We start from the raw sequence: 15,966 nt of genomic DNA on the forward strand, positions 1-15,966 counted from the left end.
AAAATCTGACAAGCTTGTTGTACCCAAGTTGATCGATCGATCAATTTAGGTACCTTCAGCCTGCCCATACATGGAATATTGGCCAGTCCCTGCTGAACCGACCGAGATTCGAACCATTTATGTCTGGCATTACTAGAAGTCCTTTTAACTACATTTAAAACAAAAAGTTTTAAATAATAGAGAGAGAGATAAACTTGGATGTAATTAATATTATCAATTTATGTTGATATTAAAAAAACAAAAACAAAAAAAACCTTTGTATAGTTTGGTATTATATATGTACATGAGACAGTCATCCCATTACATATGCAGACTCTGCTTCGCAGGTGCTACACACTGGTTGTGCTTCGCTGTTAGTAATTACAAGTCTATGGGCCCAATTTACTACAAAGAAATGCACAAGAGTGGTAACAATTTGTTATGAAGGTACCTGGTAGGTTTGCAATAAAGGTTTGATTGAGCACACTGACATACGTATACCCAACAATCGGGATTACTTAGTGAACTGCTAAAGTGTACACCTACTGTATGTTTAATGCATTCTAAGTTTGCAATGCACGTAAGCATCCAAATGATACTGCTTTTGTGCCCTTTATTCTGATAAGGTGTAATAAAGGAATGTGAGTTTAAAAAAAAAAAATACATAATGAGGGCAGAACTATTGATTACTAAGGTATGTAATCATGTACACACACACTTACACTAGGGCTTGAGAAAAAATCGATTTCAATCTTGAATCGAGTTGAGAGGTCAAATCAATAAAAAATTTCAGCAAATCGTTTTTTTTTCACCAGGACCGGCACTGTCACCACGCTGGTCCTGAGGTGCTGCAGGCAGGAGTTTTTAGGCGAGGCCGCGGCTTCGGCCTAGTCGAGGACTAGGGTGCCGAGGACTAGGCCGAAGCCGTGGCCTCACTTAAAAATTCCTGCCTGCAGCTCCCCAGGACCGGCGCTGACACCGCAAAAATTCCTGCCCACAGCTCCTCAGGACTGGCGCGGCATCCATCAAAAAAAAAAAAAACTCGAATCGAATCGTGAATCGAGTTTTTTTTTCCAGAAAATCGCCCAGCTTTAACCTACACTTCTTTTAAACAGTCAGCCAGAGGGTGGTAAAAACAGGTGGTTGAGCTTCAGTGTTGCTGGCTGCCCGCCTAAAAGCTACCATACAGCTAGAGAGCTGTACACATACCACAGCCGCAATGCTTTGTGTGGCGACCAATATATTGTAGTTTGTCCAGATTGCAGGCAGCGCTACCTGTCAAACTCACCCATTCAAGTCAATAGGACACACTGCACACATTAGGCCCATTAAACGTCAACGTTCAGAAAAAGCAATCCACTGCAGATAGATTTTCAGAAACTGTCCATGTGTAAATGTAGCCTTACCATGCTTAAAGCTTTCACATTTGTTGTGTGTACACTGTTACATGGGAAATTTTTTTTACTTGTAGTAGTCTTTTCTGTCTTCTTAGTAATATCAGTGGGCACATCATGCAGTCTTGTTCCTGCATGAAATGTGCATGCAAAATAGCTAACAGATGTCAAATATCCCAAAACATTAGAAAAAATTCCATTTTAATTTAAGGTCAGCTAAGATACAGTAAATTCATACGCTGGTGCGTATGTACCTTGCTTAACAAACCATATGTGTATAACCCATCTACGCCTATACGCAGTAACAGGTTAAGTATTAAAGATTTACCTGTAATATTTCATATTTATTAAACTAAATCAAAGTAACAAATGGTTTTTATTTACTCCTGTATGTCATAAATAAAATATTTGTAAAACACTACAAATCCCCTTAAAGCAGAAGCACTGTATCTGACTCGGGCATATACAGAGCACCTTTTAATAGTTAAAACATAAGTTCACCTTTCAAAATAAATAAATAAATGCACACGTTTTTGCGGGTAAAGAAACGTGCATTTTTTTGTTCCTCTAAGGAACCTGCAGAGCATTGTGCCCGTAATCAGCAGATCACAGGTGAAATCTCAGGCTCATGCAGACTCTTAGGATAATTGTGTGACTGAACCTCATACATAGTTGCCAACATTGTCTAAAAATTTATAGGGACACCTTTTTCTCTGTAGATGGAGTCTTATTATAATAAGGGGTGGGGCATTCGTTTGTAGGCGCGGGAAGGAAAAATGCAGTGCGCTGAAGCAAAACGGGCGTGGTTTAAACTAAATATTAGGCGTGGCTTAAAGGGGATGTGGTTAGTCTGAGATTAAAGAGGGGTGGAGGGAGAAGGAAGACAGGGATGGAGGGAGAAAGAAAGATGCAGCTTGCAGTATACTTGCCACCAGAGATGCAGCGCTCACTTGCCACCAGATATGCAGAGCTCACTTGTCACCAAGATGCAGCTTGCTACTTGCCACCAGAGATGCAGCTCTCCCTTGTCACCAAGATGCAGCCTCCTACTTGTCACCAGAGATGTGGCGCTCACTTGTCACCAGAGATGCAGCGCTCATTTGTCACCAGATGCAGCACTCATTTGTCACCAGATGCAGTGCTTACTTGTCATCAAGATGCAGCTTGTTACTTGCCACCAGAGATGCAGTGCTCACTTGTCACCAAGATGCAGCTTGTTACTTGCCACCAGAGATGCAGCGCTTACTTGTCACCAAGAGGCAGCTCGTTATTTGCCACCAGAGATGCAGCGCTCACTTGTCACCAAGATGCAGCTTTTTACTTGCTACCAGAGATGTAGAGCTCACTTGTCACCAAGATGCAGCTTGCCACCAGATTCTGAGACCTCCATGCTGCTCTATCTCCAGAGCTACTGCTAGAGGTCCGGGGTCAACACTGGTGATATTATCTCTGCTACCATTTTTGCAAAGACCAGCAGGAGGCCGAGGGGAATAAACAAGAGGCGGAGCCCGGATGGCAATGAAAGCTGCTGTCAATAGAAATGGAGCTGCCCTCAACCCCGCCCCACGGCCTGGCCCACAACCCGGGCTACACCTCTTGTTTCTTTCCCACCACAGCCTCAAGGAGAGCTGCCCTTCACAAAAATGGCGACCTCAGATCTCTAGTGGCATCTCTGGCGATTCATCACAGAAAACACCAGGACAAAGCCAATTTCCTGGAAATTTTCCCAGGACACGGTAAGACAGGGATTTAGGAAAATTGGGACTGTTGGCAAGTTCTTTTATATGGGTAGGCAATTACCTGAGAGGAGGAAGATCATTGGATTACAAGAGTTCTCACCAGAGCCTTCGCAGCTCATTGAAAACTTCAAGCCATCAGCTGCAATGGCTGGCAGTATTTGGAGGCATTAATTCATAAGAAACTGTGAATGAACACCGGTGCCATGTAAGCGGAGCCCGGTAGGGCAGCGCTGTTTTCAAATAGTGACATTGGGTATGGGAGAGGATCCCTTGCCAACTGTCATGGGGCGAGGAGTGAGGGGAGAGGAGGCAGATGCTGGAACATGTTACTTATTCCACCTTAAAAACGGGTAAGCAAGTATGCATTGGCAGCTTTCCGATCCCTGCTGGTGACTATGCTGGGAGCACGCAGGGTGCACACTCTTAGCACAAAAAGGTGTGTACATAGGGCCGCATATATGCGGGCTCTCTGCGTTAAAGCCCACCCGCCAAAAGGCTGCATATATACGTACTAACGTTGGGAAGAGGTTAAGCTGCAAATCTTTGTATTTATTACAATGACAAAACAAAAGAGAAGAAAGCACTTCAAAGTTTGAAAATCACAGAGAAATTTACTTTAATGTCAAAACTACTGTGATAACTCAAAAAAATGGAGAACAGGAATATGCAATAACAGCATTTTCTATTATTAGATTCATTTAAATGATTTTCCCTTTTTTTTTCCTCCACCCCATCCTCCACTGAGTTGAACTGGGTTATTTCGAAATGAGATGCGTTCCTTTCGTTGGGGTCCAGAATTTGTTTTCGCTGGAGTAACTGCATTTTGGTCTAAAGTGTAAAAGGACAAATATGTTTGTATTTTTTTTTTTTTCCAAATTACTTTTTTATGAATTTTTAAAACATACATCATATTACATTTATTCAATATCCAACATTCAAAACCACAATTCCATTCCTAACACCAATCGGAACAAAAGAGAGAAAAATAAAATATGTTTGTATTTTAATTTAGTGCGGCCTTAAGGTAGCGATTACAAAACATTTCTGAATGGACTTTTCAGTAACTATAGATTAGCATGAATACATTTCTGTCATGTCACAATATACAGCGGCATTCATTTTTAAAAGGCTGAATCATTTATATTGTAAGTGCTCACAGGGCACTTTTGTATTGATGTGCATTGTAACTTTACTGTCTGCTTCCATTTTGTAAAGTGCTGTGCACACTGCTGCCACTATATAAAGCCTGGATATTAATAATCAATAAAGCACTGCTTCCAAAAAAACAAGGTGCCTGTAAAAGAACCCTGTTAATTCTTACGTGTTCCGATTCCTGTTACACCAATTTTCAAGTGCAGCTCACCCTATAATTAAACGGACCTTGGATGAGTAAAGGAGGAAGTGACGTCTGCTGCCGGGTCTGGAAGCGTTACATTGCCATGGAAACCCAGATGCTGGGCAGCAACGTCATTTCCGGTACTTACGTCAATGCCTTGGCACCTGAGAGCAATCATGTGACCTGCAGGTATGAGGCTGCACAGTAAAGGAATTTGATTTTTGAACAAAGATCACAGGCCAATCAAGCTTGATTTGACTTGTTATCAGATGGTGTTTGTAATAGCAAGGGTTACAACCACTTTTAATTTCTATGGCTTATCTTTGCTCTCAATGGGTTTTCTTCACTTTATAAGGCTGCAAAGGATTTTGTGCATCTGACACACTTTCAAATTTGTTAGATGCCTGGTGCCTCCTCCTGAATGCTGTGGTTCCAGCCACAAATGTCACTACTACATTGTGTAATGAGTCAGCGAGAGAAACTATAAAGTGAAGAAGGAAAGCTGGCATCTGAAACTACCAAAGTGGTGGATACAGATAATTCTTTAGCCAGCAGCAGCTCTGCAACAGAATGAAGATCTGTGGTGCAGGCAGTAGGATAGGTAGGTATTTACTGTGTTATTTTACAGGCACTGAATTTCATTTTTTTGAAAGTGACAGAGATACTTTAAAAAACATTTCTCATGGCTTTGCCAAGCTAGGATCTTGCTATCTGTCTGCTATAGACAGGAAGAAATATTTCTTCAGTCTCCTTTCCCAAGAGATCAGGCTGCAACACTTTAACTTTGCAGCAAGTCACAAGGTGAGTTGCAGCAGGGGTCTAATCTCTGTTAGATATTTTCAGACACAGTCAAGAACCTCACAGGCACCTGGATTTACATGAGTGCAGCCTCTGAGAGCCAGCATGCAGTCCAGGAAGTAGATGCTGATAGTGGCTGAACAAAGATGGCATTTTATTTCTGAAAAGCAGTTAAAAGCTTTGTCAGGAGGAGTAGAGGTAATAATCACCTGAAGATCTCACACTTACAAAGTACTTATCCTAACTGCACATGACATGAGAAAAATAGTATTTTTGCACTCACCATAAAATCCTTTTCTCTGGAGATCATTGACGAGCACAGCTCCTTTAATTCTTGACCTTATGGTTATCATACCACCTTCAGGAGACGACTAGGCAGAACATGTAAAACATGAAAAAACAGCAAGACTGCACAGCACCGCCCAGGGGGCGGTCCCACTGGCTATGACCCCTCACCCTGCTTCCTGCAGCTCAGTTCGTCAAAAAGCAGTACAAACATAAATAGGAGGGGTGGGTGCTGTGTCCGTCAATGAACTCCAGAGAAAAGGATTTTCAGGTGAGTACAAAAATCCTATTTTCTCTTTCATTCATTGACGGACACAGCTCCTTTAATTCTTGACCTTAGGGACATCCCCAAGCAGTGTCAAAAAACGAGGGGTGAAAACAGCAAAAAATAACTTCACCCAAAAGAGGAACACCTCAACAGAGGAGTTGCCACCTTAAACGGCAGCCATCAAAACCTGTGGCCAACTTATGCATCTAAAGATGCGCTCGCAATAAACTTGTAACTTAATGAAAGCATAAATTGCAACCTTACACAGCTGCCTGCAAAACCTTGCGGCCAAAGCAAGCATCCAAAGATGCGCTTACGTCAACTTTGTAGAATTTAGTGAAAGTGTGAACGGAAAACTAAGTTGCCGCCTTACACACCTGGGAGACAGACGCTTGATGACGGAAAGCCCAGGAGGTTCCAATTGCCCTGGTGGAATGAGCCGTAACAGGAAAAGGGGGCACCCGCCCCTTTAAGGCATAGGCCTGAACCACGATCTGTCTGATCCACGAGTAATGGTGGTCAACGAGACCGCCAGACCTTTCTTCGGACCAGCCACCGAGACAAAAAGAAAGGAGCCGTAGCAGACAGCTACACCCATAGAGCCGGACCACATCCAGGGAATGTGAAGCAACTTCTTTCGGACGTATCAGCTTAGGGCATAGGGATGGTAACACGATGTCCTCATTTAGATGAAATGCTGAAACCACCTTTGGAAGAAAGGAGGACTGCGCATGTAGCACCGCCTTATCCCTGTGGGTGACCAGGTAGGGAGACTTGCATGACAAGGCCGCCAACTCAGAAACCCTCCTGGCAGATGTAATAGCCACTAGAAAGACTACTTTCTGAGAAAATCCCTAATGTTTTCAAACGGCAGTTTCTGAAGCCCTGATAGCCCCAGATTCAGATCAGAGGGAGGTAGCGGTAGTCAAACCAGAGAGACACTACGTGGTGAACCCCTTGCACAAAAGTACTCACCGATGAATGAGTCGCCAAGGGACGTTATAAAAAGACAGCCAAAGCTGATTTCTGCCCCTTGATGGTGCTTAAGGCAAGTTTCTGATCCACTCCTCGCTGCAAAAACAGCAGGATCCTGCAAACTGAGCATGTGCGTGGACGCCACCCCATCTCCTCACACATGGAGATGTAAGTCTTCCACGTACGATGGTAAATCTTTCGAGAAGATGACTTCTGTGCCCTCAGCATAGTGACATCTGACAGACCTCGGTCCCTTAGTACCTGGCTTTCAACAACCATGCCATTAAAACCAGCATCGTTAAAGCAGGATTAAGTATCGGACCTTGCAATAGGTCTTCTCGCATCGGCAGCCATCAAGGAACATCCGTCACCAGTCGTACTAGGTCGGCATACCAAGGACGCTGAGGCCAATCTAGGGCAATCAGAATTACTGGAATCTCCTCAGCCTCCACTCTGCATAGCAGATGCGGCAGGAGCTTTAGGGGGTTGAGGCATAAATCAGCCGATAATGCCTCCATAGAGCCACCAATGCGTCTGACATGTCCGCCCAGGGGTCTCTTGTCCTGGACACAAACCTCTGCACCTTCCGATTGAGCAGAGAGGCCAAGAGATCCACATCTGGTGTGCCCCACTTTAGGTAAAGGAGCCAGAATCCATTCGGATGCAACGACCATTCCCCTGGGTCCAGCATCTGATGACTTAGGTAGTCTGCCTGCCAGTTTTCAACTCCCGGAATGTATATGGCCCGACTGGGCCGCTCTGCCCACTGGAGGATGTGAGCAACCTCCTGTCCTTGTTCCTCCTTGTTGGTTGACGTACGCCACCGCTGCGGCGTTGTCCGACTAGATCTTGACCGGACTCCCCTTGACCATATGGAGAGGCACTGTCTGATCGCCTGAAGCTCGAGCACACTGATCGGCAGTTGGGATTCTTCCCACGACCAAAGGCCCTGGGCCGACTGTATGCCCCAAAACTCCCCCCAACAGGTCAGGTTGGCATCTGTTGTGATCACTGTCCAATGAAGAGGAAGGAATGATCTCCCGGACTGAAGGGCCAGAGACCCCAGCCACCAGAGAAGGGAATCCCTGACTAGCTGGCTCACCCAAATTTGACAATCCAGGGATAACGGAGATTTGTCCCATTTTGACAAAATCTCCTTTTGCAGGACTCGAGTGTAAAATTGAGCATATGGTACCGCTTTGAAAGTGGCTACCATGAGGCCCGCATGCAGAAGTGAATGAATGAATGAAATACTTGTATAGCGCACAATGCGAACTGAGTCGCCTCTAGGCGCTGTGGCGAGCTTTGATCATCAGCGACAACCACCTGCAGTCCACCAACAACTTCACCGCAGCTTGAAGAGTCTGCAGCTTATCTGAAGGGAAAAAAACTCTCGCTTCTGAGGAGTCCAGAAATAAGCCCAGGTACTCCAGGCGTTGAGTCGGCACTAACACCGACTTCTTCAGCACCCAACCAAACTACCAGAGAGTCTGTATGGTGATCACTACATCCTTCCTTAATTCTGAGGCAGAAGCTGCTCTCAGAAGGAGGTCGTCTAGGTAACCCACGAATTGCGATCCCACTTTGCCTTAACAACACCAGAATTGGAGCTAACATCTTGGTAAAGACTCGGGGGCCTGACGGCAGACCAAAAGGGAGAGCCACAAACTGGTAGTGCTCTTCCCCGACTGAACAATTGCAGAAACCTCTGATGTCTGAGGCATATGGGTACATGTAAGTACGCGTTCTTGATATCCAAGGATGCCCGGAAGTCCCCCTGATGGAGTGCAGCGGCTACGGAGCGAACAGATTCCATCCTGAACCTTTGCACTTTCATAAAGCTGTTGAGGGCCTTCAAGTCCAGGATTGGACGTACCCCTTCCTTTTTGGGGACTACAAACAGATTGGAGTAGAATCCCTGAAACCTTTCCAGCATCGGTCCTGTACTGCCCGAGCAGGGCTTCCCGATGACCCGGAAGCAGATGCACGTTGGAGGGAAAGAATCTGTTTGGTGGACAAGAAAGAAACTATCTTGTATCCCCATGAAACCAGTTTGCTGACCCATTGGATAGTAAGGAGGTCCACCGAGCTGCAAACTCCCAAAGGTTGGGCGGGGGCAAACCTTCATGTGGTAACATTTTTATTCGCAGACTTGTTTGGCTTGCGAAACCAGGGAAGCTTTTGTCCTTCAGCAGGCGTCTTGTCGGACTGGGAACGCTTACTTGCCGAACCGGGTGGGCGAAAAAGAAATTTCTGAACAGAAAGAGAGGGCCCTTGCCTATGGCGTGGCTCCTTACCCTTCCTGGACTGTGGGAGCAATGTGCTCTTCCCACCGGTAACAGTTTTAAAAATGTCATCCAGTAAAGCTCCAAATAGCCTCTCACCTTGGAAGGGCAAATCCGCCAGTGCTTTTTTAGATGCCTGGTTCGGCATTTCAGCCAAATCAGGCCTTGTAGCACCACTGCTGATATTGACGCTCTAGAAATCAGGGGGACCATATCCAGGGACGCATCACAGACATACTTAAGGCCATGCACCAACTGATCTGCCAGTTCAACGCAGATCGGGGACATCTGTTGCTTCTCCAATTCACGGTGCAACAACTTTGCCCATTCAGTAAGCATCTGCGACACCAAGGCTGTGGCCAGCACAGGTAGTAACACTGACCCCACCACCGTAAACATGGACGGGCCACTGCCTCGGCTCTCCTGTCGGCAGGGTCCTTGAAGGCAGGAGTCCCTTCTACCCATATCGTGGTTACTTTATTTAACTTGGATACTGGGGGGTCAACGACAGGAGAAGTTTCCCAGTTTTTCAGGAGGCTTTCCTCAAAGGGGTAACGCACCGCCATTCTTCTTTGGACTGAAAAGGCCCATTGTGGGCTTCCCTATTCCTTGTAGATGAACTTATCAAAATAAGTCAAATACGGAAACACCTTAAGCATGCGGGGCGGTTTGTGGGACCCAAAAGGGACCGCCACCTCAGCAGAAGTTCCTGCTGCATCCTGTATCTTCAGGGTATCCCGCACCGCTGTGATAAGTGCTCCTACTAGTGCTCTTTCTGTGCTAACCCGACACAGAGTCATTCTCACTGTCCAAATGGTCCTTGTCCACATCCTCTGACATGTCAGAACAGGGGCCGCCAGTCACTGTGGGACCCGAGTCTGAATCAGAGCTCTCCCCAGAAGACGAGGGGCAGGGTGCATTTTTTACCCCCCTTGCTCCCGCACGCCACTTCCACCCTGGCAACAAAGGTCTTCAGGACCACCGACAAAGCATCCATAGGCACTGTGTTTTGGGCAGGTGAGCCGGTTACAATAGCAGGGATGTCTGGGGAAGAAGCGCCAGCTTCTGACGTCATGTTGACCCTCACTCGCCTGCCACAACTTAGGGACTTAATACAAGGTACACCCTCCTAGCTGCTCGCAGACTGAGGGGCCCCCCGCAGGACTCACCACCCTGACCGAGTACTGTGCTGTGCTGCCGCCGTCTGCTCTGCCCTGTGTCAGCCACGAAGTACTCAGAGTAAAAAACGCGCTGTTCTGAAGTATACAGACACCAGCACTAGAAGTAAACTGCTCTGAGGCTACAAGAAAATGGACGCCGGCAGTCCTAGAAAAAAATCACCAAGAAAATGGCCGCCAAACCTTCTAGAAAATGGCTGACAGCATATACATTGGATAAGGCTACAGGAGGCCTCCCCTCATGGCAAACAGCCTGAGTACCTCACTGTGAAGGAAAAAAGCAGGGAAAGAAAGAGCAGACCCTGATAGCCAGTGCAGCCCCCTGCCAAGGCCCGGAGCCCCCCGGCCAAGTACATACATCGCACCTCCTACCCAGTCACACAGTGAAATGAGGTATGGGGTGAGAGGAAAGGGAGAGTGAGGGACCCCCTAGTCTACCTCCCAGGGAATGCCCAGCTGCTCCATCCTGTGGAGGCAGGGGGAGCCGTACTTACCCCTCCTGTCAGGATTGCTGGACGGAATCCACCACAGACCCATCACCCGAGCAGTACAGGGTGGCTGTCGGCCACAGCACACTGTGACACGACACAAGTAGCCCGGTCATATGTGTGCCCCAGAGCATATAGCTCACCGCCCGCCCCTGGACCAGAAGGGGCCTGTCGTGGCCGACCCAGCCCATAGCTACGGTCTGCTCACGCTCGATGGCCAGGCTGGGGAGACTACAAGGATCTATATTATCCAGCCTATCGCCCAGCCCAGCTTATTTATTGTAGATCACCGGATCAAAATTGCAGAAAAAATTAAAAAATTCCAAGGACCAATGGTCCCCTCAGGAAGGCAGGTCCTTCTCCTACATTAGGCAGAAATAAACTGAGCTGCAGGAAGCAGGGTGAGGGGTTATAGCCTGTGGGACGGCCCCCTGGGCAGTGCTGTGCAGTCTTGCTGTTTTTACATGTTTTACATGTTCTGCCTAGTCCTCTCCTGAAGGTGGCATGATAACCCTAAGGTCAAGAATTAAAGGAGCTGTGTCCGTCAATGAACGAAAGAGAAATATATCTGATACTAGATCTACTTTCATTAAAGCAGATCTTCAACTTCCTACCCCCTCTTATGTTGTGGCAGGATACTCACCTACCAGTGGATCCAGCGTTGTCCTCCCGACAGCCTCTTCTCAGCAGATGCCGCTCCTGTCCTATGCCGCCATTTTTGTGTGTGGTCACAGGGGATCCCACAGTTTTTTCTAAGTTCAGCTGGTGGGCCTCCTGGTGACGCCCCGTTAGGCTTGTTGCCTCCCCCTCTGTGTACACTAAGGCTTCCTGGGACATGCAAGGTACATATTCCAGGAGGCACAGTACAGGTCATTCGCCTAGGCCTAGTAAGGGAGGCAGGACCAAACCCTTTTTCTGTATACCCTTTATGTATACTTTAAAGTCAGTTCTCTCAGTTTATCTTTGCAAATATAAAGGGAGTCCAGATTGCAGGGAGGGCAAGAAATGTTCACATATAATTTATCAGCATTGGATGAGGGTTGTTGATATGGCTTTGGACATAGGATTCTGTATATGGAGGTTTTCTATTTATTAATTTAAAAAAAATTTTTATTGGTTGAAGTAGATCGACTATTTCAACCTATGTAAAATGTTAAGTGTTTATGTGACTTCAATGTTCTGTATCCCGGGTTATATTTATGTATGGATCCTGCTTAAATTTTTAGTAGAGATGTTATCTGTGGGATAGTATAGCCTAGATTTTTGAGCCTTACAAGATCAGAGATAGGGTAGAACATTGGGGACACTGGGTTAACCTTGAACCAAGTGAATTTAAATCCATAACACTAAGAATAGAATTTACTCCTGAAGAGTACATGAGATACTTCAGAACATCATAGAAGTGACATTATCAAGTGATCTGAAACCTAAATGAACTTCCTTACACAGGCACACCAATATGCATATCATATCTTGCCATCTTCAATGTGAAGAACTATACATTGTCAACATGGATACTATGGGTATCGTCATGCAAAGGGCATAGTTAATGCAAGAGATTTTCCTCCAAGGTTCTCCTATTTTCAAACATACCCTTAAACACTTGATAATCATTTCTCAATACTTACTTGATGCCGATGAGGAGGGTGATGTGTTTCTCTGAAATTCTAAATTCCTTTCTCTGTACTGAGATAAGGTACTTCCAGACTTTACAGAAACCAGGTCTAAATCATCAGCTTCCTTACTTAATGTATTAGCCTAAAGGCAATCAAATGTAATAAACAAAAAGGGTTTACTTAAAAAAGAAATTAAATGTGGAAAATCATTATACCAACACACACTAACATACACTAAAGAAACTTGCTGAGCTAAGCTATCTGCCGGCCTGTTCCTATGATTTAATGCATACTTCTTTTAAATTAATAATGGTTACCATTTTTCAATATAATTCAAAATCAAATTTAAATAGTAAAATTAGAAAATATACTAATTAGAACAAATGTAATTTTCATTGCATAAGGCTTAACTACAAGGCAATTTTAATCTATTGGTACTGTGATTTAACCACTTGCTGGTAGTCAACATTTTAGATAAGCGCTACACTGGACATTTTTAGTAACTCGCTCTTGCTAATGAAATTGTTAGTGGTTATTAGGAGTGTAGCGATGGCTCCTGAAGAGCACGCGCTAAGCGTTTTTCAAAGTTAAATGTTGCCTAAACTGCAGTTTGGTTTGGGTTTATTTGTCTAAATTGGACCTCTGCATCAGTCTGACTGGACTGTGAGATGTTCAGCCTGGCCACAGGGGGCACAGTCTCTGGTGGCAGGCGTGGAACTGTGGTCTGGTTAGGTGGTTAAGTTACTCTCTTTCAGAGCCAGGTCAGTGGGAGTGGCCCTCTCGCTGTGCCCTCTGGTTCGGGGTCACGTGGTTTGGGGTTCCGGTCCAGTATGATGTGCTGACTTCATGGTCCTGGTCCTCCTGACCAGCCCCCAGGAAGGCTATGGCCTAGGGTGGGGATCCACCCGACTTTAATGTCTCGGGGCTGGCTAGCCCAAGGCAAGGAAACTAAAGGAGGATTCTGAGGTGGTTGGGTGCCATCTCTGGTTCGGGACCCAGTGTATTTCAAGTATTCCAGGGGAGGGCTCTTTAGAAGAACACCACGTACGGTTTGGTTTTCTTAACAAGAGCCTGGAAGGGCTGAAGTAACCGTGAGAATTCAGTCTTGTGGATATCGCCAAGCAGGCTGAAAGATCCAGGTATCCTACAAGTGTTTCAAGTTTAGTTTCCTTACATATTCTACAACAAAGTATGTGGCAGAGACATTATTTTGTACGTTCTACAACAACGTCTGTGGCAGAGACTTGTTTCTTGTTGGCTGCTAGGCATTGTGAGAGAGGGACTGTCCAACCTGAGTGACCATCCAGCTGCGAATGGCTATTCTCTGAATGCAGGCAAAGTAAGCAAGTAATTCAGTGTTTTTGACTTTGACACTAAGAGTACCTGAACTTCCTTCCCAACCCTCTGATCCCAAGTTGAAAGACTGTTCAATTGACTGAGTTTTGCAAATAAAATCCATTCAAGTGGATCTGTTGTCAGTCTCAAGTTACTGGGCTATTTACCACGGGACATCCCCTAGACGTGTCACAAGGAGAACAGAAGGTAACGGTAAGCCCAAAAATAACCAGCAGCTCCTGAGGGGGTTAGTGCTACATGTGGGGGCTCGCAGTCCGGGATTTACCGTTACCCCGCAAAGGAACTGTACACGTGGTAAAGCAAGGACAGAGGGTTGTGTTTTGAACTGCGCTATCAGCACCATCTTTACTCAGATGCATCCCAAGCATCCCAGTGGGAGGAGTCTGAGTTGTTCTTTCCTGCACGAGGCACCGCGTGAGAGTGTGTTGCAGAAAGAGGAGAGATTGGTCCATTTGCTTTTGGAGTGTTGGAGAGAAGATTTCCTTGAAAATGAACCGTGCTTCGGGTATGCAGTCTGTGTCAGGACCCAGGATGCCTCTTGTAAGGGGTCCCGCAGGAATGCAGCTGCCTGGTACCGTGCTCACAGACACAGGTATTCACCTGCTGCCGCTGGAGATATCGAGGGCCTGGGCACATTATGTGGAAAGTGCGACAGCCTGGTCGCCAACCCTCGTCCGTTTTTGATCGTTTTCCAGATGCAAGAGGTGTGGGGAGTACACTTTTAAAATAGAGCAGCCCACCGAATTGCCTCGTGCCTATCGTATGGATTGGGTCATGGGCATGGCAACCGAGGAGGCGATCGTCTACACGCCAGCATCATCCGTCGGAGCTTGCATCACAAGAAAGGATGTTGCTCCCTCTGAAGTCCAGGAGACTACCCTGGAGGTCGTGGACACGACCTCTGCCGTGAGTGTTGCCACTGAGGAGCTTGGCTGCAAGGAAGGGAAACAACCCAGCATCTCTTGTGGCCGTAAGAGCAGATCATCTCTATGCCGTTCAGGGCCAAACATTTGGAAAAAAGATACCCCTGGACAAGCTCAGGAAAGCTGCAGGTATTGCTACCGGGAACTGCCGGCCCACATGGGAGTCGACGCAGAGCCCGAGGGACAGTTCTGGCTCTGAAGGAGATGACCGGCACTTTGAACCCAAACAGCCGTGAGTACTTTTTGAACATTCTTTTAACGGCTTATAATAATTGAGCCATTCTAAACAGAAAAAAACTGCCCGACCATGACGAGGCCAATCTGGGTCTCCGAGGCTTTTAGGATAAGCGGGTGGCAACAGAGTATGGGGTTGGAATTCCCCTATGTTCCAAGGGACATTGTGACTGTCATTGAAAAGAACCGTGAGGCCTGGTATGAGGACGATGCTTGGAGCTATTTAAAAGTACCAAAGCCGCTCCAGAAGAAGGCTTTCTTACCGCAGGGGAGTCGTCGCAGAGCCTGAGGGACAGTTCTGGCTCTGAAGGAGATGACCGGCACTTTGAACCCAAACTGCCATGAGTACTTTTTGAATTTTCTTTTAATGACTTGTAATAATTGAGCCATTTTAAACAGAAAAAAACTGCCCGACCATGACAAGGCCAATCTGGGTCTCCGAGACTTTTAGGATAAGCGGGTGGCAACAGAGTATGGGGTTGGAATTCCCCTATGTTCCAAGGGACATTGTGACTGTCATTGAAAATAACCGTGATGCCTGGTACGAGGACGATGTTTGGAGCTATTTAAAAGTACCAAAGCCGCTCCAGAAGAAGGATTTCTTACCGGAGCTTTATGAACGGTTTGCCGGATGTCTACGGCATTGGAGCTATGGTCGGCACATTTATGAGGACAAAGTTGTGATTTGCAGACTGGATAAAGACAGTGCCGTGTATTTTGTTACTACCATGGATGCACAGGGGAGAGACTTAACTTTGCCTGATCCCTGTTTCTACTGGTGAACTGCTCCTGAGTCAAGACTTTGAAATTTGCAAGGAGGGTTTCTCTTGGTCTTTATCTGTTTGCAAATTTTCTCTCAAGCTACTGAACTATGGGGTAGTTAGACAGAGCCAGTCACACAGAGAAAGGAACATCTGCCGTGTCAAGAACATTTAACCTGTTTTAAGTCAGAGACTGAACTTCAGCAGCGCATACCACTAGGTGGCATGAGTCGACGCAATTAGCATTGTTTTACAGGGGGGGAAAAAAAACTGTTTTAGAGTTTAGAGGAGAGGAATCCATGGAGATTGGTGGAATCCTGCCTTCTAATAGTTTAGGTGTAAAGTATTCTA

The 15,966-nt window shown here is 46.1% G+C and overlaps 1 protein-coding gene across 2 annotated transcripts in view; it reads right to left on the bottom strand.

Moving 5' to 3' along the window:
- Nucleotides 1-3,696: 3,696 nt before the first annotated feature.
- Nucleotides 3,697-15,966, bottom strand: part of LRRIQ1 (leucine rich repeats and IQ motif containing 1) — a 332,917-nt gene continuing 320,647 nt past the window's right edge. For both annotated transcript variants that reach the window (XM_077471833.1, XM_077471832.1), the window contains 2 exons: nt 12,354-12,483; nt 3,697-3,940 (listed from right to left, as the gene is read on the bottom strand). In XM_077471833.1, the coding sequence (XP_077327959.1) occupies nt 3,807-3,940; nt 12,354-12,483 (264 nt within the window). In that variant the 3' untranslated portion in view covers nt 3,697-3,806. The remainder of the gene's footprint in view (nt 3,941-12,353; nt 12,484-15,966) is intronic.

This window comes from Lithobates pipiens, unplaced genomic scaffold (genome assembly GCF_037356315.1).
Source record: "Lithobates pipiens isolate NorthernLeopardFrog02 unplaced genomic scaffold, aLitPip1_a1.2 Scaffold_8, whole genome shotgun sequence".
NCBI classification, from domain to species: domain Eukaryota; kingdom Metazoa; phylum Chordata; class Amphibia; order Anura; family Ranidae; genus Lithobates; species Lithobates pipiens.